Genomic DNA, 27,161 nt, shown 5'->3' on the forward strand with positions numbered 1-27,161 from the left:
TGATACAAGCGTCACAAAACCACATTTTCTTGAATCATCTTTTAATAAAACAAGGAACCACTGAGGACAAGAGTGCTGAAACAGACCGATCACAAAAATGTTTCAAAACAAAGCAGACAAACAAGGGGAACAAAAGTTAGATGCACATAACAAATAGGTACGGTCATTTTATTGTACATCTTCAGTACCCGTTATATATATCTCACAAACATTCGGCAACCATTGTTCACACATCTGACGTTACAAAAAAACTTCTCTAAAACAATTGTAAATGACAAAGTTCTTATGCAGTACATAATTATCACTTCTGATTCAAAGTTCAAGGGTCATGAAACCTTAGACAGCATCTCCACAGGCTAGTATTTCCAGTCTCTATGGTTCTGTGGTTCCTTTGAGGTTTAGGGCAGCAATCCTCCATCAGAACTGATTTAAAAGCAGTTTCAGTGTGTTATAATAATCGTTGATAGTATGGGTTAACAGCGATCTGAGATCAGTTCTTTCAGACTGTACTCACTGAGCGTGCTCAGGAGACGCACAGCTCTGCTGGTGCTGCAGAGGCGGAATCAGTCTTCTCCTGTCCACTCGACTGGCTGGAAGCCATTTTCTTTTTGAAGAGACGCAAACTCAGTTGCACAAGTTCATTGTCCACCACTGGAGCGCTGGTGTAGATCTGCTTGGTTGTGCCCTACACCAGGAATACAGAAGCATTAAACCAAACACTGAATCACGTACAATGGTAATGATTAGCAACACTTCACTGATACATTCCACACAAATAGCACCCCTCACAAGATGAGATTTATACAAGGTTTTTTGTTGTTGTTGAAAGAAATCAATACCTTTATTCAGTGTTTATAAAACTGATCAAAAGTGACAGTCAAGACTGTCAAATAAATGCTTTTGAACTTTCTATTTAGAAAAAAAAATCCTGAAAATATATTAGCCACTATGATGTTTCTTGAGCATCAAATCAGCATATCAGAATGATTTCTGAAGGATCATGTGACACTGAACACTGGAGTAATGATGCTAAAAAATCAGCTTTACCATCACAGGAATTAATTACATTGCAAAACATATTAAAATGGAAAACAGTTATATTAAATTGTAATAATATTTCACTATATTACTGTTTTTACTGTATTTTTGAGCAAATAAATGCAGCTTTAATGAGAATAAGAGATTTCTTTCAAAAACATCTTGCCAACCCCAAACTTTTAAACTGCAGTGCATATATGTTACTTTGTGTTACAGTCTTTTTATCTCATCACGTTAAATTTAGACTGAAAGCGTGGGTAAAACGGAATTTGTCTGAGACTTATTTGCAGCTTAAAGGGCACCTATTATGCCCATTTTTACAAGATTTAAAATAAGTCTCTGATGTCCCCAGAGTGTGTGGTGTATTTTGAGCTGAAACTTCACATACAGATAATTTTTTATAGCATGTTAAAATTGCCACTTTTTGAGGATGAGCAAAAACACACGCCGTTTTTGTTAGCGTCCCTTTAAATGCAAATGAGGCGCTGCTGTCCCTTTCATTACTGCCATGATGCTCTATGTCAGGAGTAAATGAAGACCACTTTGTAGTAATAATAGGTGCCCTTTAAAAGTGGTGTAGGAAACACCAGATGGAAGTTTTTATATATACTCTTCAGTATTTAAATGAAAAATCTAGTTAATAAAATACTCATTTTATTGTAATTTCTCTCAATTCTTTCTTTGATACCTTGAAAATCATGACTAAGTAGATAGTTCCAGAATAGAGCTCACTTTCTCAATACAGTTTCAGAAAGCCCAAGTTTTACAAAAGAGGTGGCCCCAATTAAAGACCATAAGAGCACCTTGTCATTTTTCAGGAGCTGTCTACGTATGGCAATGTCTCGGCGAGCACACAGCGCCTTGCAGCAAGGGCCCAGGCTCCTCAGTAGGTTGGCCCTCTCCATTCGTCTGTTGTATGCAGCCATGTTCAGAGCACCCAGATCATGCTCTAAGAGTTTATCAGCATCTATGGATTCATATTTTGAGATTCAAGTCACTTGTTATATACCCAAATTTGTATAACTACAATTGATTACCACAAAATTTATTTTCAATACATCTGCTGTCTGTAGAGCTTCGTTTCTATTAAAACTGGAGCATTCATTGAAAGGTAGATTTGCACATTCACCTTTAGGGTCTTCCAACTCTCTGGAGCACACTTCTTTAACTCTGGCAAGGAGCTGAGGCCCAGCTAAGCGTCTGGACACTCCTGCTCTGAGGAGCACAGCCCCTGGGGTGAACCGCAGCAGCGCTGCCCCGGGAGTTCTGGGCTCCTGTTTTTGCTTGGGCATCAAACTGGACCAATCTACATCAATCACATCCAGCGGCCCTGAAACAGAACATGCAAATGGTATATTATAAACAGTTCGAATGTGGGATAGAGGATTTTTGAGATGGACATTGCTTAGTTGTATATGCTTACGGCTTTGTCAGTGTGTGTGTATTAGTTTGTGAAATAGGAATCTGTGTATACTTTTAAATCTTTTGTTTTTCTTAATTTATTTAATCAACTGTTCCAACTGAAAAAGTTACGTGTGGCCAGATGTGATGTTTTGTTTTTTGCTAGAATGTCCATTCGTTGTTATAGTCACAACCTGCATGTTTTGCATTCAATCATATTTTTCACTATGGTAGGCGTTTCTCAACTGGTGGGTCGCGGAGTGTGCAGTCAAAGGAAGATATTTTGATGAATGTCGGTAACCTAACAGTTGATGGACCCCATTGACTTCCATAGTATTTTTTTTCCCACTATTGAAGGAAATTGGGTCCATCAACTGTCTGGTTACCGACATTCTTCAAAATATCTTCCTTTGTGTTCAGCAGAAGAAAGAAGTTCATACAGGTTTGAAACAACTTGAGGGTGAGTAAACGATGACAATTTTCATTTTGAAGTGAACTATACTTTTGTGGTGTTGCGTACCAGAAATCTTTTCTTCATCTTGTTGGTCATCCCTCTTCTGACTGTCTGCCAGAATCTCATCCAGTTCATCATCACTGATTGGCTCATATTCCTCACCACCTGACACAACAGACTGCACATCTTCCCCTTTTCCATCCTCTTCTTCTGAATGAAAAAACACACATACATTAGGTAAAATTGAACAATCTTCTTATACTTCAGACTATAGTGAGAAATAGTGGTGGGGGAGACTTACCATCAAGACTATCCATTTTCTCTAATTCAGATGTTTCCCCTTGCAGATGTGAATTGTCGGCTGGTTTATCTACATCCATGAGGGCTTCTCTGGGTAACAGAGGTTCATACTCTCCCCTCTCCATCTTAATTTCACCCCTGCTCTTTGGTTCCCGGTGAGCTTGAAGGTCAAACGGAAGCATCCTTTCCCGTTCACGCTCACGGTCCCTTTCACCACGCTCACGATCCATTCGCTCATGTGCCAGCAGCCCTTCAGGCAAGAGTCGTTCCCTATCGCGCATCTCCCGCAAGTCTCTCTCTCTCATTGGATCCCGGTTGCCACGGAGGAGGGGCTCTCTGCCCCGCCCACCCCACTCACGAGGTTCAGGTTCCCAATCTCTCTGTTGGGTTTGTTGATTTTGCAGCTGACGGTGATCCTTTTTCTCCCGCTCTCGATCCAACTGTTCACGATCTCGTTCCCGCTCTCGGTCACGTTCACGGCTGTCGTAGGAGCCGGCTCTGGAGCGAGCCTGACGCTCAGACTCTGGTGAACTACGACGAGAACTGTGACTCCGAGAGTCCTGCCGGTCTGTGCAAGCAGATAAAAGTTAACATGTTTTAATAAACATTAAAACATTTACAATAACAACCGTTTAGGTATTCTTTCACACATAATTTTTTGTTAGTTTTAAATCTTGCATTTTTATTAATGCATATTGTGTACAGTTACATTCTACACACAAGAAGCACGTTCAATCGGTTCCTGTGGTAACTTACAACAAGACCTGCTTGTAGTGTTGTCAAAAATATAGATATTTCGATAAATATCGATACTGAAATATCTGAACGGTACCAATACCAATGTCCCGAAGTATCGATACTCCCATACTAGCCGAGCTGTCACTTTCACTTCTCTCCAAAGGCGCGTTGACAAACACCACACGTGACCGCACTCGTCTCATTCGCTCTGTTTAAATAGCAAAAGTGAAGTGAATGGAAAGATGGCGAGTGCGGCGCCACGACCGGCTTTGGTTGATTGATAAAGAACACCGCGAGCGGGCATGTCAGAGAATAGCGCGGACACGCGTTAAAAACACACCGCGAGCGGGCATGTCGGAGAATAGCGTGGACACGCGCTTCACACTGCAAGCGGGCTGCGGGCACCCAAAAGATTGTTTGGCTATCAATATCCCTCACATCACTCATTTTTTTAAATTTTGAAAACAGACTTAACAAACAAGCTCCAGGGGGACCATTTAGCAGCATGTACCTGTATGCTACTCAGCATCAATGGGTCACCTCTTTCTGAATTCCCCTAACTGTAACTCCCCTGTAACTACTCACTTTAACTTTTCTGAAACATTAACCAAGATGGCCTAGTATTGTTGGTTTGAGTGTGTTGTCTCGTTTTTTCACTGTAATTCTTAAAGTTAATATAATCTGACTGAGGAATCTTAGAAGTAAATATTTTAACTGTGGTCAAATGTAAATTAACTTGTGCCTATTTAACTTTATTAAAAAAATAATTATTTATTAATTATTTAATTAAAATGATTTAAAGGGCACCTATTATGCCCCTTTTTACAAGATGTAATATTGGTCTTGGGTGTCCCCAGAATGTATTTGTGAAGTTTCAGCACAAAATACCCCACAGTTAATTTATTATAACCATTTGAAAATGTCATTTTTGGGGCCTGTTTTAAAAAGAGCTGTTTTGGTGTGTACCACCTTAAATGTAAATGAGCTGCATATCCCCGCCCTGCTGGACCCAGATGATGAAGAGAGTCCGGCACAGAATAAACACGAAAGAGAATGGACTAAACGTCTCGGAATGGTTATTTGATACATTTATGTACTTACAAAGTTTTAATCGCGTCCCCTTTGCAATTATGGATGTGCAACACACACACACACACACACACACACACACACACGAATTGTGATAACGTTCGCGCAATTTTTTGAAACTACACACACACAAATACTGTGATAACGTTTGCTAAGTACAAACGATTTTTTTTTTCTTAAGTACAAACGAAATTATATTTATGCCAGGGGTGCTGTTGCGTCATGTTGACATTACTTGTCGTACAAGTGCTTATGTGGCAAATGTGAGAAGATGGCTACAGAACCAGAAAACATATGCTGCAGGGAGATAGACGTTTATATAGGCTACTGTCTATGGAGATAGAGCAGACCTTAATTTATTTACATTTGTAATTGCTGCAAAAAATGATACGTGACATAAAACTGTGACGTTGTTTGTTGAGACATCCTATGACGACGACAATAAATAGCTTTAGACGCATTTGTTGTTGAACTGGCTGACATTGATTGAAATGACTATTTGCTCAAAAATCATAAAATACACTTACTTCTTCTGGAGGTGACGCTGGATCGCGAACAGTAGGCAACGATCCACACTTGAGGATTAACTTTAACCCTCGTTCACTAAACAGTCAGTCAGAAAATGATTCGCGCAAACATAAACGTATTTAGGAAGTTTAAGTGGCGCCTTTTCTTCATAAATAAAATCCATCCGCTGCGTTTTCAGTGGCTCTGATGTCAGTGAAGACTACTATGTCCATTCTTACATCCCACAACAGAACACCTAACGTTACTCTTCTTAGGAGACATTACCGGCTGTCGTTGAAACAATGGCGATGGTGTACAGATCACCGAGGGCGGGGTCTATGCCAAAACCAGATTGTCAATCAAACCACGACGGTGGGGCTTGCGCAATTCTACGTCACAGTGAGAGCAATCTTAGAACAGCTCGTTCTGAGACAGTGCTTATGATTTATTGAGATAGTAAAAAAACTACTGGGTGGATTTTTATCATTCTAGGGTGGTTTTGCTCACAGACTGCCAACACACATTTATGTTCAAACACCATGTAAAAGTGAATTTTGCATAATAGGTGCCCTTTAAATTTTAAAATTGTTTAATTCTGCAAATTGCCTTCATTAGCGATTATCGTCAATTTGATTACACAGATATAATTAAACTAAACTGAGCTAGACAATGACATCTCTGAATTCATTAAAGAAATGCCTTTAACTGAAAATTGAATGTTTAATCGTATTATCATACATTACTGACACTCTATCCTCCAATTTGATACTGTTAAGTGCTTTGACACAATCTTTATTGTTAAAAGCACTATATAAATAAAGGTGACTTGACTTAGTTCATGTCGAGCCAGTGAGCATTGTTTTCGCGTGTGATGCACGCACGTTTGTTTAAATCTGTTCATCAAATAACGTTAATGTATTAACCAGCATTTATGACCGATAAACAATGCATTTGTTACAGTATATTTTAATCTTTGATAACAGTAGGTCATAAAAATACAATGGCTCATATAGCTCTGGTCCAATGAAAAAATATTAACAGATAGAACTCAGGACATTTTTGTCAAATATACCTCATTGTCATGTTCTAGACTTGTTATATTCAGCTTTAAATAAAAAAATACCCCCTTAATATTGTGGCAGTTTTTTTCTCCGTGGTATCGAAAATCGATATTTTTTAAGGTATCGTATCGAAGTTTGAAATTCTAGTATCGTGACAACACTACCTGCTTGTGATAGCGAGTGAAAATATCCTGCATCTAATGCCAAATCACTAAATACTGAGAATGAAATGAGGCTGATTTTCCTCATGTAGTATATTTTGTATATAGTATATATATTGTTTTGATCGCTTGTCAATCTTCCCACACAGGCATTCTGAGACACTAGTTTCCTTCATTTTTGGTTAAACTAAATGTGAGATTCCAAACAATTCCCACCCCAAAAAATATTTTTCAACAAAAATACTAAGAAGAATACTAAGAAACTCAAATCTTCTGAGGAGTCTCACCTGAGGAAGTACTCCGACTGGGTTCTCCTCTCCGAAGCTGATCAATCCTCGACTTCCTCTCTCCTCCCATCTGTTCACTGACCGCTGCTCTCTCCCTCTCTCGTTCCCTCTCCCTCTCCCGTTCTCTGTCTCTCTCCCGGGAATTGCCACCTTGGAGAAGTCCTCTGCGGGGCCTAAGCCCCTGAGGGCCTTCATCCCGGTGAGCTGACTCATTGGAGGGCGAGCGTAGTCTTCGCGAAGACGCACGGCTTTGGTTGCTGCCCATGCTACTGCTACGCTGCTGTTGCATGTCTGCTTGCTGCGGTTTACGCAGCATGTGTTGTGGCAGTAACGGTTGTAAAGGAAGAGACTGTATCAGCATCGGAGGGTCAGGGAGCAGCGGGGCGATTGGGGGGTCCGTACGGTCCCGGACCCCGCCACGTGCACCCCTTCTGGGGAGACGCTCTGAGGGAAGCAACCTCTCCGGAGGCCTATCGGATGGCAGGGAGGCAGAGGAGCTCTCGCCTCGCTCTGGTACGTCTTCATCAGACCAGTCACTGAAGTTGGCTTCCAGTTTAGCTGGGAAAGAACTCTGTCCAGCCATTAAAGCCCTCTGGGAGGGAAGGTCATCCTTGTTGATTGGCGGGGGTGTACGTGGGCCTCGTCGTCTCTTGCTGACGGGGGGTTGGGCTACCAGCTCGTCCTCAGAAACATCCGACTCGGGACCTCGTGAGCGCTTGCGCTTCCTTTCTAAGGCTTTCTTCTTGGGTATCTTGCGAGGTGAGAGGAGAGCCTGGGGGGCTTCGGCCACAGTGGAGGAGGGCGGGGGCTCAGGGTTACTACGGTCTCCTTCTCCAGATGCCCCTTCCTCCTCTTTACGGTTCTTCTTCAGATTTTTCTTCTGAGATTTAGTCTTTTTCTTTCCCTCCTCATGAACTACTGGTAAAGGGTCTCTCTCCTCCATGGGAGGAGGAGTGAGGGCGGCAGAAGGGAGGTCCCTCTGCTCTTTTACCCTCCTGGAGTCAGAGATGACAGTAGCAGAAACGTCTGGAGCTTGTTCTCCACGTCGTTCTGCTCCTCTTCCTGCTCCTCTCTCACCACGGGAATCTACCTCTTCATGTCGGCCACGGCCATCTTTTTTATCGCCACGCCGCTCTTCATCCTTCCAGCGATTGGGTTTTTCATCAGTAAAGGAGCGGACAGGTGAGCGAGCGGTCTCCTGAGGACGAACCACTTGACTCAGCAGTCGGTGCTTTTCGCCTGAAACAAAACCATACATTTTATGTGCAAATATTCTGCATATGTGCACAATACACCTATGAGCCAGGTTATGCCAAGTGCATGTTTTCACAAAGGGGTGAAAACATAACCTTGCACTTGCTCAGTTGAAGTCTTACCTTTCTCCTCCGTGCTGTTGTAACCGTCACTGTCTGCAGGGCTAACCTCTCGCCCTCGTTTAGGAGATGGCCGTGGACTGGGAGTGTTCTCAGCACGATGTCTCTTACGGCTGCAAGCAAACAGAAGGGCAGACAGTTTTTAAAAAACCTGAGAAAGTCTATTTTTGTGCACTACTGTAAAAAATTTTATGTTTTTGAAAGGTGTCTTATGCCAAGTAAGGCTGCCTTTATTTGATCAGAAATACAGAAAAGTAAGATAAATAATATTGTAGAATATTACAATTTAATATATTTTAAAAAGTAATTCATTCCTGTGATGGCAAAGTTGAATATTCAGCATCATTACTTTAGTCTCATGGTCTATCAGAAATCATTCTAATTTTCTGATTTGGTGCTCAGAAAATATTTAATATTATTATCAATGTTGAAAACAGTAGTGCTGATTAGCCTAATATTTTTGTGGAAACCATGATACACTAAACTATGACTAATCTAATATGAAAAATACAGAATTTATTTGAAACAATTTAATGCATCTTTATTTAATTAAAGTATTAATTTCTTCACAAACTGAGTGTTACATAGGGCGTTTTCACACCTGAAAGTCCGCACCAAGGTCCGAATCAAAGTTCACGTTTTGATACATTTTATACATTCGGTAAGTTTTGGTTGGGTTTCACATTGCAATTATGCGAGCGCACTAAAGAACTTTACATGACACACTTACGTCCTGTCGTCATCATCCATGTGGGCTGCATCTAGACATTGGTTTGTAAACAGACGTGCGTCTGAAGTCAGCATGTTGTCAATTCAGCGGGTAACTTTGACAAGAATGAATGAACAGACGCATATCGTTGCCACTATACTGTTATTATTACGGCATTACTCCCTTCAGCACCAACTAGTTTGGCTAGTTCAAATTCGCCAAATGACCATCCTCGTTGTGTAAACATTTTATCGTCGCTGGCAAGAAAGGAGGAGAAGACTGCAAGCAATCTTCATTTATATAGCGCTTTTAACAATGTAGATTGTTTCAAAGCAGCTTTACAGAGATAAGCGTATAATTTAAGGTAACAGAGATTGTTTCGGCTTTACAGAGTTAAGTTATTTCCATCTAAAGTTAGTTTTGATTGATTTGCTTCCGTCGCAATGATCATTTGTTATTAAATTAGGGGCCGCTAAGACGACACCATTCTCTCTACACAGACTTTAAATGCGAACCTGTGAGAAACACTGATGGCGTTCACATGAGCATTTAGAATGAGTTCTATAGTTATGTGCGTTTGAATATATGCAGGTTTGGAATTCCCTACAAGCCAAGCCTAAACAAAGTACTTGTCTTTCCCTATAAATTTTGATAAAGAATTTTATTTAATTTTGTTGCTTTGGGGTAGGAACGCGAAACGGATTTTCCCGACAACGCCTCGCAATCCTGCGAGAACCACCGGAACTTCCTGTAAATGGTCTGAAAGTCCGAACCATACAGAAAATGCTTTCACACTAGAAAGAAACCAAACCTTTGTTCAGTTTGATCCAGACCGAGACTACCTCTTTTCGTCTGACCAAATTCGTCTGTTTGGTCCGGACCGTAGTCCGGGGGAGGTTTCACACCTGTAATTATGATTCGGATCAAACTGAAAAGTCCGAAAATCCGGACCAAACAAGGTAGGTGTGAAAGGCCCCTTAGTATTTCTTACTGACCCCAAAGTTTTGAGCAGTTGTGCAAGTGTACAGTAATTTTGTCAGGATCACAAAACATACTGCTTTATTAGAGAACTTCCGAGCTTTTAGGTGTATAAGAGATAAATTATGTCTGTGTTCACCATAATATTAAATTAATACTGAAGTCGTCTGCAAGATAACTTTTTCTATTTCCATAGCCAAACATTAAGTTGCAAGATGGAGCAAATTAGCTTCGGACTTAAAATATGATTAAATAGGAATGCATGATATATTAATACAATATACTGGTTATTGGCTGTTGTTAGAGATATTTAAATTTACTGGTATCAGTTGATATTAGATACATATCTCTGATACTGGATATTTTAAATTGATATTTTCCTGTATTTTTACATTTAAATGGCCTTTGAAATCGATTAAAGGTGTTGTAATCTTTGGCAAATCTCAAAATGAACATCCATTTTTCACAATGATGTGATGTCAATTCAGTTGTAGAACTTTAGTTTTTAATTTATGTAGATAAAGACACATTTTAATTTTATATGGCCAATAACATGAAGAATAATTATTGGCTAATCATCAGAAAGAAAATGGTGTTACCTTATTACGATAAGAAAGACGCTGTAAAATGATTTTAAAAAGTACCACCAGTATGTAGTTATGAATAACGAAGTGTTAAGCATTTTAGCAGCCATGCAGTAATATTTACTCAACACAAGTATTCCACAGAGTTTGTACTTAAAATGTGACCAATTACGCTACAGCACTTACGTGTTCTTTCTCTCTTCATGAGCATCTCGGGCAGAGCGGTCGTCTCGTGGCTCATCTCTTCTGTCCCGCCTTTCTTCCCTCCCTTTCTCTCTCTCCTCCCACTCCCTCTGCCTTTCCCTCTCTCTTAGCTCCCTCTCCCGTTCCCTCTCCTTTCTTTCTCGTTCCCTTTCTCTCTCTCGCTCCTCTCGCTCTCTTTCCCGCTCCTCCCTCTCTCTTTCCCGCTCCCTTTCCCTCTCCTCCCTCTCCCTCTCTCGTTCTCTTTCCTTCTCTCTCTCCCGCTCCCTCTCCCTGACTTGCTCACGTTCCCTTTCAGCCTCTCTTTCCCGCTCTTTCTCCCTCTCTCTCTCCTTCTCTCTTTCCCGTTCCCTCTCTCTTTCTCTTTCCCTGTCCTTCTCTCTGTCACGGGTGCGGTCGTCTCGTCTATCATCCCCTCGATCGTTCCTTCGATCATCTCTCCTTTCTTCACGCTCAAGGTCCTCGCCGCGGCTCTGCTGGCGGCCAGGAGAGGGCGCTCTTTGTTCTGTCGAACAAAGACAAATTTCCATCAACACCACAAAAAGTTGCTCTGATGTTAAAGGAATAGTTCACAAATGTATGCACTTAATTCAAAGTTTTGACTCCCCAATCTCGGAGCCCTTGAAGGCCGCTGTGTAGTTCGCTCCCTGACTTAACACATTAGGGGAAGCATTTAAATAATCCTATGAATGGATATAAAAAAAAAAAAATGCAGAATCGAATCGCATCGAATTTTAATGTGAATCGCCTCGAATTGTTCTGAATTGAATCGAAAACCTATGAATCGTGAATCAAATAAATTTACTGTCTACCCAAAGATTCACAGCCCAACTGCACAGTCTTCACTTTACAAATTAAAAATATACATTGATTCTTATTATAACTACTAAAGTTATTCAGTTAAGAGCAGTGAGTGATTTTATCTGCCTTTTGTTTAACATTAATGACACAAACAGCAGCAGATATTTGCATTAGGCTTTAAGATCGAATGTAAGACCGCCTGAAACCCCAAGTATACTTTACTCATCTGTGTTCTGCTCCATCTCACAGCGTGCACACAGAAAGCGTGCGGGAATCAGTCTCTTTCACAGTTTAATGCACTTTTATTAACTCTTTTTAAAATAAAGCATGTCCCACAATAGACTGCATTTTACGACAGTCACGTTACATGATTTGACTGATTTGGATTGAGCTTTTAAGGCTTTTATTGTATTCAAAAACAGTGTCAGTGTCTCTTTCAATTAGTAATACAACTTCAATTTCTATTATAAAGCGGCTCTCCAGTGTGTTCATGTTTTTAATCGTGGATATTTGACCTCGAGGGACTGAACAGAAGAAATGAACCGGAGAAGATTTCCACGTCAAAGAAGGCGGAGCCTCAGAGCACATCCACCTATTACATAATTGCCACGAACCAATGGTATTTCGGAGGCATTTACTGCTAGACTGTTTCAAACTGCTGAAACGAACACAAAACAAACTTGGCCTGATTTTGTTCAAATTGACGTCGCACCAGTTTGTTCTTCGATTTCGCTTGAGGTATATCGGGGCCTTTACGCTTTCTCCAAAAGCAGGGCCACAGAAGTTGGTATCTGCCAATAATAGGAACATGTCTTGCTTATCAGTCACCTCTTTCTCTGTTGTCACGGCGATCTCTCTCTGCATGTCCTCCTCGCCGTTCATCTCTAGGCTGTTCTCCTCTCGGTCTGTCGTTGTCATAGCGATCACGATCAGTGTTCCTCTCTGAGCTCCTCTCTCTCAGGCCACTGCTGCGGGACTCCCAGCTGTCATGCCCACTAGCACTGCTAGCGTCAGTCTGTGATGCTCTACCACCACGAGATGTACCTGAAACACAAAATTCATCACATCCTCATCCTCTGAGTATTTTAAATAAAATTTTCAAGTTCTCATTTTATTCCATTAATCCTTAAAAAGTAGCTAATTATTGTTACATTTAATGAAAAGTATGTGTTACATTGCTTTCAATTAGCATTTTTCAAGCTGAAGCGCTCCTCCAGCTTGCAAGTGCATCTTTTTAAACTTTAAAGTGGAATTTTTGCTGTGGACAAGCGCAAGACAGGATTCTGATGTGTAAAAACAGCTAAAGTAATTTAGCAACACAGTTGAAAGCTTGTTTTAGGATTTAGGTGTGTTGCAATGTACCAGTAAGATTACTGTTACTATGATATAAAAAAAAAGAGAAAAATTTCAGTTATTCCCACACATATACGATATCAAATTATTCACTGTCAGTATTTATCTTAAACTGAAATTTAAAGAATTTGACTAACATTAGTGCTGCATAATTATGGTGAAAATCATGATTATTTTTGGTCAATATTGAAATCACAATTATTGAAATCACGATCAAAGTCTTATTTCACTACATGAGTAATTTTAAATATCAATGAAATTTCACAATTATCGATATATCAGCAAAACTAATACTATTCAGATAAGTAGGCTAATAACAAAAAATTTAATAATCAAATGTAAAAATCAAAACAATGCATATAACACTGCAAAGTCTTACTGTACACATTAAATATAGACTAATCCTTATTAAAGCTATTCAGTCAAGATCAGTGAGTGATTTTCCTTTGGCATTTGTTTGATTATCATTAATGACAGACTGCAGGTTTATTAGGCTGCTGTCACTTTAAGAGCTAATGCACGGATCCAATATACTCTTACACACGCATTTTCTTTTTCAACTGTGTATGTTTACTTAAGACATTACCCACTGTGTTTGTGTGAATACTAGGGATGCACAGAAATGAAACCGAATGTGCCGAAACCGAAATAATTTCTAATTTTTCACGGGTTTTTTTTTTGTATAATTGTATAATTACTTTAATTAAATTCAGTCATTTTATTGAATCTGATATCTGATTGAAGCCAATAAAATAATATAACCACAATTTTATTTAAAGTAACACCAAAATTGGACAGAAATATATTAAAATAATATTAATTATCAATATATTATTTTTCATTCAGTTCTATGCAACAGAAACAGATTTATTTTTTGACCAATTATCAAAATAATAGTATAGTCCAACAAAGGCAAAGCTATTATTATCAGAGCATGTGAGCAGAGTGGGAAGCAGAGCAGTGAATGAGATAGTAGTATCATTTTACCAGCACTGCCAGGCACACTATACCACGTTACAGCACAGTATAGGGCTATTGCAAACAGAACAGTTTACTACAGATTCAAATTTCATGTTGGCAGGTTAATCGAGCAGATTTTGCTTTTCCGTTAAGCGTGAGTGGTACATGAGTGGAACGTTCGCTTGGGCCGTGAACATTGAGCAGAGCAAACTGGGTGCCGGTACAGACATACCTGCCTGGTCACGCGCGTGAACTCGACAATCGACTACTGTGGACTTCGACCGAAAACAGGATGTAAATACAGGTATGTGCGCTGGCTGAATTAACATCACTTTTATTCATATCTTTCACATCTACTGCAGTCAGATTCACCCGTGTTCACTCTGAAGGAATCACTCACATGGCTGGGCACTTGTAATGACACATCAAGGATGTTAAGAGGCTAAAAGCAGGTTTAAAACTTGCCCCATTGAAGTCAACAGGGTGCAAATTTTAAAAAGAGGATAACACGGTGTAGGCAACACCGATTTTTGTCGTTGTTCTCTGTACTGACAGCACTCCAAATTTACAAAAAAATGAGCTCAAATGTTAAAATTGACCGGAGTTCTCCTTTAATGTGCTTTTAATAACACTGTTTAATATTAAACACGTCCCACAGTTACAGTAGACACCATTTTACAATACTCACTTATTTGGCTGATTTGGAGGTTAAGTTTGAGAGCACTTTGAAGGAAAGGAAGGTGTGTTGGCTGGAGGGAATGCGGCACAATAACCGTATTACCTCGATTATCTTGTTTTCAGAATCGTTGGAAGCCAAAAATCGAAATTGAAAAACAATTCTGATTAATCACACAGCCCCAACTGATATCATTACTCATTCATTTCAAAATAAATAGATATCACAATAATATTGTTATCGTGAATTCTTTTGGCCACAATAACCATGTAGCGAAATTCTAATATCGTCACAGTTTTTTGGATGTAGCTGACAAAGAATGTGAGCAAGCATCTTCTCACCTTTCTCTGTGGCGTCTGATCCACGGCCCCTCCCTCTGCCTGTTCTTTCAGCTCGGGATTCGTTCCTGTTGTCCACTCTGCTCTCATTTCTCATTTCCTCCCTTCCATGTCCTCTTCCATAATTCCTTTCCTCTTGGGTTGTTGTATCTTTCTTTCTATGGGGTTCATTTCTTTCTCTCTCTCTTTCCCTCTCTCTTTCTCTTTCCCTTTCCCGGTCCCTTTCCCTATGCTCCAGGGATTCCCGTCCTGAACGGTCTCGCGTTTCTGCTGCACGGGCATCCCGAGTGTCTTTGACCTCCCCGCGGTGCTGCCGATCTTCTCGGACATCTCGTCTATCCCGTTCACTGCGGCGGTCTCGGCTGTCCCTGCAATCACGCTCATCTCGGGAAGAACTCTGCTCGATATCGTAGTCTCGCTCATCACGGCTGCTGTCTTTCTCACGTTTCCCACGGCTCTCTAAGGGCAGAAAGGAAATTAATTTTGCATCACGTGTATCACCGTTTCCACAAAAATAATAAGCAGCACAACGGTTTTCAACATTGATAATAATAAGAAATGTTTCTTGAGCACCAAATCAGCATATTACAATGATTTCTGAAGGATCATGGGACACTGAAGACTGGAGTAATGGCTGCTGAAAATTCAGCTTTACCATCACAGGAATAAATACATTTTAAAATATATTGAAATACAAACAGGTATTTTTAATTGTAATAATATTTTTTACAATATTTCTGTTTTTAAGATCAAATAAATGCAGCCTTGGTTAGCATAATAGACTTCTTTCAAAAACAATTTTAAAATTTGTACAAATCCCAAACTTTTGAACGGTAGTATATTTTTATTTGCATTTTGTCATAGGAACCAGTCAACAAATAGAATAATGCATGTGTCATGAACCTAAAATGATTTGTTATATGGTTCCCAGTTAATTTTGATTGTGTGTCGTGTTTCAATGAAGTCAGTTCAGTCAGCTGAGGCTCTGAACAAGTCACTGACTTTATGGATGGACTCATTAAAAAAAGAATTGGCTCATTTGTTCGTAAGTCAAGTCAAGTCAAGTTTATTTATATAGCGCTAGGGCTGCACGATATTGAAAAAAAAAATACATTGCGATATTTTTTTCCCAACGATATATATTGCGATATTGCGAGCCATCAATCCAGGCTTAAGTCAATAATTACCATTCCATGATATTAATAATTTCACTAATAAACAAGCTTCATTACAAATGACAAAAAGGTCACTTAATATTTTATTTCAAAATTAGAACATATTTCTGTAAGAATTTGGTGAACGTTCTACACAATCCAACGTGGCGGCGCTCTTAACAGATGTTTGTTGTTCATTAGGCTATAATTCCTCAAAATAAGTCAAAAAAATATTATTCTCTCTTGATACTGATGATACTGACTCGCGATCTTCGCAGTAGTGAACACGCCGGAGAGAAATGCACATTTCATACAGTTTTATTTTGTTTTGAATGGTTATGTTTAAAAGTAGAGATTTCTGTAGATAATAGATATATTTAGATAGATAGATATAAGCTAGCCTACCTTATACGCTGAGTTTCGGTTCATGGATGATAGCTTAAGCTCCAGTTCAGTCGCTGGCGCCTCCGTGTCATGATTATTTATTGTCTGCTATATTTACTTTTTATTTATTAAATCCAGAAAATTGGATAATGAAACACTGATTAAAATTAAGATACAATTAATACAAAACGAAATTAGTTTTATAGAAAGGCTTTGTGCTTTCTGTTTGAGGTCTCTTTGAAAGTTTTAAAGCAGTCTTTTAGTGCCGCATCATAACGGTCGCGTCCGTAATGGAGAACTGTCACGTAACATTGTTTTTTCCTCATAAATGCGAACACTAAAAAATAAAAGACTTTTTAAAAAAGACAACCATCCACAACTTTATAACACTCCAGGCAAAGTAGCCTACCTCTTTTTGGTCAACATCCTCCTTTTTGTTGCCGAAATAGTTCCAAATAGCTGATTTTGACGTACGAAATCATAACTTTTTTGCGGCGGATCCTCTTCGTCGTCCATTTTTAGCTACAGGATTGCCAGTGAATGTTGGCTGTGAGCAGTGAGCAGCGGCACAGCGAACCAATCACTGTGCAGGAACGCGGAACGTGCAAATGTCACCGCAGCAACAAGCCATAGCCTACAACAAACTCGTGTTTACTGTGTTCTACCGTTCTTTTAATACACCATGGGTGCTACTAACCTTCACATCGCATGTTCCGGCGATGTGACTATCGCTCATTCGCACATCGCGATGTCGATGTTAAAACAGAATATCGTTCAGCCCTATATAGCGCTTTTCACAACATAGGTTGTATCAAAGCAGCTTCACAGTATTAAATTAAAACAATACATCAATGTTTGTTTCTAGTGGAACGTCCACGTTTGGTAATGCTGATCAATAGTATCGTTGATTGATTAATTAAATTAAATATCCCCAACTGAGCAAGCCAAAGGCAACAGAGTTATTGTAAGTCATTAACATCAAAAGCCAAATACTCTCTAATGACTGTGTAATATATAAATATGTGTCTCTCACCATCTCTGCGCTCATGCCGCCTCTCCTGCAGTGCTGGACTCCTGTCTCGCTCTGATCTCCCCCTCTCCCTGCCCTGCGAACGGTGACTGGCACTGGGGCTGGACCTGCGATGGGCGGGTGTTGGTGAGGTGTCTCTCTGAGGGGTGAGTGGAGAGCGGGAGCGACGTGAAGACTGAGCGGGAGGGGGTGAGGATGTGGATGGAGGAGGAAGGTCTCGGTAAAGAGGAGAGACAGAACCCCGTCTGTGGCGAGGGGATGGGGAGTGTCTCTGAGCCGAGGAGCCAGAGTGTGAAGAGGGAGAGTGGTGTTGTCGAGAGAGAGGGGAGGGGCTGCGGCGGTGACGGGGTGGAGTTCTAGACCTGAGAGGGGAAACGCATCAGATGAAATTGATAGCTGTACCCACAATATCTCTAAAACAAAACAGTTATGCAAGTTAAACGTCAGGATATTCCACTTATATCTGTCAGCTTGTAGGGCCTTAAGGCCGTGACACACCAAACCTACATCAAAGAACAAGCAGCGACAAAAGCCGACTGTGCTGTCACCTCCCGTTTGGACCAAAAGATTGAGCTTGAACACACAGAAGACAACAGACAACTAGCATGAACATTCTGTGCCTGTGTTAGAGGAAATAACTGTCTATAGCAGCAAGTGGCAGTAGTCTATTCATCATTCAAAATGGAAAACAAAACTAGGACTGCAGCTATACAAACCGTAAACAAAGAAGCTCTTGCTTACCATTTGAGTATGAATCATGTCGATCACTTTCTTAATTTCGGACAGTCATGCCGTTATGAAAATATTTGCGTATTGGAATGCTCAGGTAAGATTAATATGTACAATTAGAAAAGCCTTCTGTGTGTGCACTCTTCACTTTCGCTATTCTCCTTGTGCAGTGGTTTGCAAAGCTGACTAACACTGATTCAACATGATCAATTGACCAAAACGCCACCGGCTGGCTCCGACACCCCAAAAACTGATCTGACAGATGCTTACCAATGGCCCATCGGCTTGGTGTGTCAAGGCCTAAAGAGCCATTACTCCAATCAGATGTGTCACACATGAACCTTTAGAAATCATTCTAATTTTTGATGAATAAAAAGGTTTTTTGTAACAATGTAAAAGACTTTACTGTCAATTTTGACCAATTTTTTTACCAAAATGTATCTTAAAGAATTATATTAAAGAATTAGAATTTTCTTTTCTTTTTTTTTATTCATTTTGTTTAGGATTTGATTGATTTTGATAGTTAACTGATCAAAATACTGCAAGGCTCAATGATATCTCAAAGATATGTCAGAAGGGACACTGGATTAACAATTATTTAATTGCAGCTCTTCTCACCTCTGCTGCGAGGCTTGTTTTTGGGAGGTGGGCTTGGGGGATGATGACTTCCTTCTGGTTGGGGGAGACACTTCCCTGGAGGGTGGGGAAAGGCTTCCAGATCGTTCCTCTGATGTTATTGAGCGTTTGGCTTTGTGGGAACTATCTGATCGGTCCCTGTAATCAAGGAAAGGTCAAAGATTGATATATTGTTTTATTATATTCAAACTAAATTATATTTAATTTGTTTTCACACACCGATAAAGCAGATAGTATCAACTGAATCTGGCCCAGCACTAATGAAATGAGCAAATACAACACATAATAGCTGCATTTCCACTGTTGGGCCAAAAGCAAGCGTGCTAGTACGTAACAGGGCCAGTTGCATTTCCACTTGGTACTTCCGGGGCTTAATCAGGCCTCTTTTGGGCTTCCTCAGCCCAACTGCCAGGGGTTTTTGGTCGCTGAATACCTTGGTCCAAAGCAGACAAACTGGGACTTAACCGGTTAACTCATATAACTCCTGTTTTCTGTCAGTGAGCTCCCTCTGTTGCCCTGGCTAAAAGGATAACAGTATAGTGAGACAGATCTCTCAAACATCCTCAGGTCGCATAATGGTGGAAAATTAATAGAAATGTTCATTCTTTTTAAAGAACTTTGACAAATGTCTAATTTTATCAATATTTTTCTAAATGTGTAAGCCTTTGGACTTTGTGCGATCCTGCGACAAATAAATGGAAGCACGAGCAACTGAATAAGCACGTGTTCTCTTTATATGTAGTTTTCAGTCAGCTAGTTGTGTGATGTTGTTCTATGGAAACATGTTAAGGACAGGTTTTAGAGTAGCGCTGCAGGGCTACTGGCCCAACAGTGGAAACAGCCTGATTTTACCCTCTCATCTCGAGGTTCAAGGGTATTGGCACCGCCCGACACATTAGCCGTGTTTCCACTGTGCTATTGCATGCCAGGGCCAGTCTTGTTTCCACTGTCACTTCCGGGGCTTGATCGGGGCTTACTCTGGGCCAACGGCCAGGGTTTTCTGGCCCGCTGAATACTTATGCATAGCACTGTATATATTCTTAAGGACATCAAAACCTAAATAAAACTCCAGAAAGTACAATATGGGACCTTTAACAATACTACAATGTATGAAACTATGTTTTGTGGATTTCTTTTTAAGGTGACCATACCTGCGCTTTTCTTTTTTCTCTTTGTGTTTCTCCACATCTCGTCCTCTTTCTTTGCCTTCTTTAGGTTTGTCCTCACATTTCTCCTTGTTTTTGTGTTTATTTTTGTGTTTCTTCCCAATCACTGGGTTCTCCACAGGGACAGGTGGAGGAGGACTGGGCGTCCGTGGCCCTTTTCTTTTTCCATGGCCACTCTTAGATGACCTGGTCAAAAAAGTAAATAGCAGTCAAGTATTTAAATTGATAAAAATCTGTTTAAGTTCAACTAAATGCAGATAATTTTCCTAACCTGCTGTCTGTCTCCTCTATCCTGTTCTGGTCAGATACTGGAGAGGAGATGACTGAGGAAGTGGAGGACTTTTTTTCTTTCTTTCCGGAGTTCCCACCTTTCCCTGCTCTATGTTTGGGTGAGCCGCTGGATTTACGGGACGAGGGTGAACCCTTAGAACTGGTGCGCTCAGGAGAAGCCTAAGACAGATCAAGAGCACACCAAAATAAAACTCCAAAGATAACAGTCAGTAATAAAAGGCTAATTAATACTAAAATGAACATTAATTTAGACTTTCTTTTGTCTGTGTTCAAATAACTTACCCTGTCCTTAGAAGAACTACTGGTCCTGGTTTTGGAGACTGGTTCCTGTTGAGAACATGCATACAGATTACTATCTGTATTGATAAATTCAGGATAACTCACATTAACCTTCTTTAAATATTTGGAGTTAATGCAGTAAAATGTCGATGGTAACACTTTAATCAGTAAAATGACTGCAAAAGCCATGATTTAAACAACTTTACAGTTCAAATGTAGATTGACAAAATATACTCTATATCTAATTCCTCCTTTATTAAGCATTATATGGAGGTATTATGAAAATAATATGCCATCAAATCTTTTCTGAGGACAGTCCATTCCCTTCAGATAAACATTCATAGAAAAAAACCAGCTCCACGTTTTTACTTTGAACAAAGTACCTGACACAAACCTTTGTTTAAAAAAAACATTATGTGGGTTTAAATTGCTGGGCTCCAATTGACCCCAGTGGGTAAAAAATATTGGTAAATTTGAGGGTAACAGGAGGGCCAAGAGAGGGAATGGAATATGTTTCACATGTTGCTTGCTAATAAAAAGTTGTCAATTCGTGACACTTTCTCGTCTCATAATTGTTTTATACTTAAAATATACTTAAATATACAATAGAATTGTTTAATTCAGTGAGTGGTATTGGTGATCGTATTGGCCAACATTGCTTCCAATGATCGTAATCGGCCCCAAAAATCTTGAACGGAGCACCCTTATTCTGAAAGTTTAGTCATCAGATTAAGTCATATTGCAATTCCTGTTTTTCCATCCCCAAATTTAAGAACTCTTGAAATTATAAAGAAAAAGTCTAATACCATTTAAGATATTGAAGACTTTTTATGGCCTTAAATTTAATATAACTGAATTAAGACTTTAAGGACCCGTGAGGACCCTGCAACGTGCAACCCAATCTAATATACCTCTTTCTTGATGATGATCTCTTCTCGTTTGTCCATGTTTTCCTGTTCCAGCTTCATCAGCTCACGTTGAATCTTCTGTCTCTTCATTTCAAGAGATAACTCGTAATCGTAGTCACCGTTATCGGAATCTAGTAAAATCAATGACAAATATATAACTGCTGGGAAAAAATGGCAAGGAGACAACGAAGCATTACCTGTGATGAGAGGAGAGACTGTACTGCATTCAAAACCCCTTCATCAATCATCCATCAAGTTCACCCAAAAATGACAATTCTGTTATTTACTCACCTTCATGTTGATCCAAACACAATTCATCTTCAAAACACAATAGAAGATTTTTTTTTTTAATTTAGTCTTATTCACAAATAAAAACTGATCAAAACACATACATAGAATAGAGCACATCAAAAATGGAAGCTTTAACGTGCTTGCTTGACATGCAAGAACATGTCAAGTACAGTTTAGTTTACCATTAGAGCTGCACAATTAATCGTAAAAAGGTTGCGATCTCAAAACATCCACACGACTGACTCGGCTATGTCTATTAAACCTTTGACAAATATGTATAGGTATTCATGTAAAGCAGGGTTTCTCAAACTCGGTCCTGGAGGGCCACTGTCCTGCACAGTTTAGTTTCAACCCTGATCAAACACACCTAGCTGTGAGTTTCTAGTGATCCTGAAGACATTGATTAGCTTGCTCAGGTGTGTTTGATCAGGGTTGGAGCTAAACTGTGCAGGACAGTGGCCCTCCAGGACCGAGTTTGAGAAACCCTGATGTAAAGGAATGAAACAGCTTAGAAAAACAGTCTTTTCAACCACACAGTATCATTATTTCTGTGTTATAATGAATACATTTTAACGGAAGTACTGGGATAAAAGTTTATAGCTCAGATATAAACACTGAAGTCTACAGTAGCGACCAAAATAGAGTAATTTACCTATTGAAACTAACTTGATGCTTCAAATAAAGATTGTATTATTACATTGTTATATCAGAAAGTGGAGAAAAGGGACAGTTAAAAAAATGTAAATGTCATTGAATCATTAATTCAAAAGATTTGTTCGTGAAGTCTTTGTGAGTGAGTCATTGAGTCATTCATTGGATCTGTTTTTTTTTTTTTAATTATTAAAATAATTTTATATCAATAGTATTTTTTTTTTTCTGTTTAGTTGTCTGTTCAGAATTGTGGGAGAATCGTGATCTTCGTTTGAAACGTGCAGCTCTACTTACCATATTTGATGTGCTCTATGTGTGTACATTGATCAATGTTTATATGCGAATAAAAGTCTAAATTAAATCTGTTCATATAAAGCGATCAAGTCTCTTCAGAAGACTTGGATTAAACTGTTCGATTAAAATTCTTGTTTAAAAAAATGTGTTTCAAAGATGAAAAAAAGTATTCTGGGTTTGGAATGACACGAGGGTGAGTAATTGATGACAGAATTTTCATTTTTGGGTGAACTATCCCTTTAAATGTCTTCTAATCAGATACATCAACTTTGTGGGTACTTTGGAGAATCTTCACCTTCTCGACTGGCTTCCCAATCTGCTGTCTCCTCCTCACTAGCAGGAGTGCGTTCCTTTGTGATTTTAATATCCTCTTTCTCCCTGTGTCTGCCTCGGGATGAATCTCGCTGCTAATGAGAAACAAAATGTCAAAGAACTCACCAAAAACAATCAACCAACAATGGCAAATTGTCCAAGCAAATGTAAGCTGTTAGAGCAGCCTACTCTGGTTGTAGGTGAAGTGGGTTCGTCTGCGTCTCTTTTCTGTGTGTCACCATCTACATCCTGTCTCTTATTCTTCATCCTCTCCCTGAGATCCCCAGGGGGCCTCTCGGCTGACCTGCAGACCAGCACACATGCAGAACGTCAAGCATTCGGCCAAGAATTTGAGCAGGTACATTTACGAAACAGCATCTCTTCAATGGAATCTCACCTGCTGAACGTTCCAGAGAAGCCTTTTCCTCGTGATGGGGTTCCATGTGTGTACCGACACGTGTTACCGTAACTGCAGTTCCCAGTTTTTAACCAGTTTCTACAATGAGTCTGCAAGGGAAGACAAATGTGGGACAGTCTGTTGCATTTATACACTTTACAAGGGCACCTGGACCAAAAAAGAATTTTTTAAACCCAGTGAGCTACCACCTAGACACCAGAAATACTTTCTAGGTAAGCAGCTCACCAAGTTTCCATTGCTCAATAGTGGGTGACGAGTATCCCTACCTCTGCTGCATTACTGGCCGTGCTGGGCCCGAGTCTCTCAAACACGCTGGGCCTGCGGGAGGGGGTGGTTGTGCTACTGCTGCTGTCCGATATGGTCTTTGAATTCTCCACTGTAACCTTCCGCCTGATCTTGGACATTCTGCAGGGCTGCATTAGAAAAATGGCAAATAAAAGGCACCAGCATTTTGAAGCTGAATGCAGTGTTGTAGTTAAGACCAGCTCACTGAGTCAAGTCACAGAGACCAGAAGATGGTCAAGTTCGAGTCAAGAATAAGACCAGAAGTTCGATTCAAGACACAGTCCACACGCTCCAGAGTGCATGACCAATATGGCCTACTAGGCCTAGGCTTTGTTAGAGACCAAGAAAACATGGCCTGTTGAGTCATGTACTTGGAAGCATGTGGACTATGTCTTGGCTCAAACTCAACTCTCTTCTGGGTTTGGTCTTGACTCTTATTCTCAACTACAACACTGGATGAATTACATTACATTAATTCTAAGGTCACATTCATATCTAACTACCTCAGCCTACAGCCTATATTATTGTGCCATTCAAGTGGAGTCTGAAATCTGGAAATGGCGACTTCCGAGCACATGAACGACCAATTGAAGACATATTTAAAAAGGTGGGAAGCTCGGAATTCTAAATGAGACACGAGTTCCTGTGTTGTGACGTTGGAAGGCAAGTGTTGATTTGAAACATGGCAGCAACAATGATAATATAGGCTATATAATATAGCTTTAGTCTCAATAGAGACTAAGCCTGTTAAATCACTAAATTTTCAGTTTCAAATCTAGCTTTTGGGATTTATTGTTCACAATATAATTCATTTGTTTGGTCTTATGTACTTTAGTGAGTGGGCTTCCACACTTTTTGACCAGACAATGAATGTCCCTGACTTTTCCAGTCGTTCATGATTACTGCGTGTATTTTTTTTTTTAAAACTGTGCAAAGATTGCAAAGGAAGATTGATATCAGGTACCAATGCCTAATATTAAGAGATTTACACATTTATAATCTACTTATTTGTGAACAAACGTCTCCAAAACGACAACAAACTTCCATGACTTAAATATTTTTCTTTTTTCAGACAGAAAAAATAATAATAAATCACAATTTTAAAATTATTTGATAGTTCCTGTTTTCCCGTGGGAGCCCCGTTCATTGTAAACACTCGCACAAGCACAATAACGTTAGTCACATTTGTGCAAATGCGACTGCCTACCTCTCTCTATAAGGTGCATTAACAATATTATAGCTAGTGCTACTAGCAAGGCATGCGAGGTTTCACTAAAAAGGTGTTTTATAATCATTCGCGTGTTTTAAGCAGCCATTCATTCGCTGAATGCCGCGGTAAGAGCAGCATGTAAGTTAATGCCGCGCGGCCTACATTGATAGCACAAGCCTCGATAACGACCCCGCTGAAACTGCTGCTGATTTACCCGTAAACAAATACAAACAGGAACTTTACCCGAATATGAATGATGCGTCAAGTCCAGTTTCACAGACTGTTGGGGATAAACTCCTAATCACATGCAAAAGTCTTGCAAAGCGGTCTTCCCCTTAGCCGCCGTCATGATGCTGGCGAGACAGCGCAAACTGCACACATACAGCTTCCCGAAGTACTGAGGAGAGGAGGATTATGGGAAACTGGAGGGGGTATTTTCGGTTTGTTTGTTTTATATTTCGTTTAAACTGTTACTTTAAAAATAAACAAATACAATATACATGGAAAATATAGTTAGTAATGTAATATATTAGATTACGTTTTTAGATAATGATTTCTGACTAGGTTTTTCTTTACTTTTAGATAACTTTTGATCTTACTCATTTGTCAACTTCAGCAATATTTTGTACCATATGAGACAAATATAGTGCATTTTTTGTTATAAAAATGGAGATGTCTGCAACAACACCCATTCATTTTTTTTTTTTTTTTTTAATGTGCTAATGTTTTTCTTTGAAAGTCTTTGAAACTGTTGACTGGAATAAATGTATCTTTGGTGGCATACTAAATTCTGTACCATTCATTTTGCTTGCTTAGTTGGTAGCCTACATAACTACAACCAGACTTTAGTATTTAAATCAATGTTAGCCTACTCTTTTTCACATGTGTGCATCCAAATATAAAGATTCTTAATATTTTTATTTATTTATTTTTATACTACTCCATATGGTTAAAAACATGCTATAATGTAAATAAATAGCAACCCTACAGTAGGCTACTTTTGCAACATTTAGTTCCATTCTACAAGCTAATTACCATGACAATTTAAATCTTGACATTTTAATTAAGTGGCTAAAATATTTGGCCACATAATGTTTTGCACATTTATTTTTCCGATAAATGTCGCTCATGGGGATATTTTGCATAGGCCTATATTAACAGAATAAAGTGAGCAATTTTTTGTTAAAGTTTTTTTTTCTTCTTTTTTTTCACAAATGTGTTTATGGAGAAGGCAGGACACTAATTGGCCAAAGTAATAGGGATTTTACTAATTATTCTGTGCCACAGTCTCAGGCTTATTTGGCAAATAGCAAGCTTAAATATGATGCAAGAGCCTTTTCTTATAGATTTCTATTGTTTACCTGGATTAAAAACAATTTCACATACAACCTTTACAACTTAAAAGTAAAAAGTAAGCAGCAAGCCACATTTTTTTATGATCAATCTGAGACCAAGGCTATGTTGAAATCACATAAAGGCCCTCCAATGTAAATGAGAAGGCAGAGACCAGTGGTGCACAATTACATGTCATCTAAAGTATGATACAATTCAACATACAAGTTAAAATAACAAGGTAATGACAAAATGAATAACAAGTTAAAAATGAATGAGGCAAAAGTGAAAGCATTGACTGAATTTAAAAGTTTTGGAAAGATATCTGAGGGTCTTTCACAACAAATTCCTGTTACTCAGAAGGGCTAAAAGCTTCATTATTATTAATATGTCATTTACTTCACTATAATGATCATTACTTTAATGATCAACAAAGTTTTGTATTCTGTATTAATATATGGTAGCCTAATATATGGCAAAAGTGGACAACAACAACTAAAACAACAAAAAAGTACCCAAGAAATGTTTGAGGACTTTCACAGTAGGTGCTTATTGTGGCATTAAAAAAACTATGCCACAAGCAAGCTCTTTGAATGACCATTGTCTGTGTGGAATTTAATTATGTGAATACTTAGTGTGTTATATACTGTATTTCCATTGAGGGTGTTTTTTTTTTACTCTGAAGAGATTATTTTTTACTCTTTTCTCTGAAGAATCCAAATGAATGATATCTTGATATCTTAAACTTTTAAATTCAGTCAGCTCTTTCACTTTTGCCTCAT

The 27,161-nt window shown here is 39.3% G+C and overlaps 1 protein-coding gene across 3 annotated transcripts; it reads right to left on the minus strand.

Annotated features, from left to right (window-relative positions):
- Positions 1-33: 33 nt before the first annotated feature.
- Positions 34-25,443, minus strand: zc3h13 (zinc finger CCCH-type containing 13). Of its 3 annotated transcripts, none has more exons than XM_079851726.1 (21): positions 25,291-25,443; positions 23,819-23,965; positions 23,532-23,641; positions 23,324-23,438; positions 23,118-23,226; positions 21,590-21,717; positions 20,682-20,726; positions 20,380-20,558; positions 20,094-20,294; positions 18,925-19,080; positions 17,581-17,939; positions 15,013-15,468; positions 12,511-12,726; positions 10,867-11,386; positions 8,413-8,522; positions 7,037-8,275; positions 3,195-3,761; positions 2,960-3,103; positions 2,168-2,368; positions 1,842-2,005; positions 34-685 (listed from the first exon to the last, which is right to left on the minus strand). In XM_079851726.1, the coding sequence occupies exons 2-21, from the start codon at positions 23,954-23,956 to the stop codon at positions 524-526; spliced, it is 5,319 nt and encodes a 1,772-aa protein (XP_079707852.1). In that variant the 5' UTR covers positions 23,957-23,965; positions 25,291-25,443; the 3' UTR covers positions 34-523. The 3 variants fall into 3 exon arrangements, with proteins under 3 accessions (XP_079707852.1, XP_079707853.1, XP_079707851.1); XM_079851727.1 differs by having other exon boundaries at positions 2,960-3,100; positions 23,118-23,229; XM_079851725.1 differs by having other exon boundaries at positions 23,118-23,229.
- Positions 25,444-27,161: the final 1,718 nt, after the last annotated feature.

Source organism: Squalius cephalus (assembly GCF_949319135.1).
Source record: "Squalius cephalus genome assembly, chromosome: 2".
In the NCBI taxonomy this organism is placed as follows: domain Eukaryota; kingdom Metazoa; phylum Chordata; class Actinopteri; order Cypriniformes; family Leuciscidae; genus Squalius; species Squalius cephalus.

Bases quoted from the DNA above. Each gene is read 5' to 3' on its own strand.
- zc3h13 (XM_079851725.1), bottom strand. From the start codon at position 23,956: ATGTCCAAGATCAGGCGGAAGGTTACAGTGGAGAATTCAAAGACCATA. The intron at 23,439-23,531 runs GTGAGATTCCAT...GCTGGTCTGCAG, and splicing joins TTCTCTGGAACGTTCAGCAG to GTCAGCCGAGAGGCCCCCTG. The intron at 15,469-17,580 runs GTGAGAGACACA...TTCTGCCCTTAG, and splicing joins GCGGCATGAGCGCAGAGATG to AGAGCCGTGGGAAACGTGAG.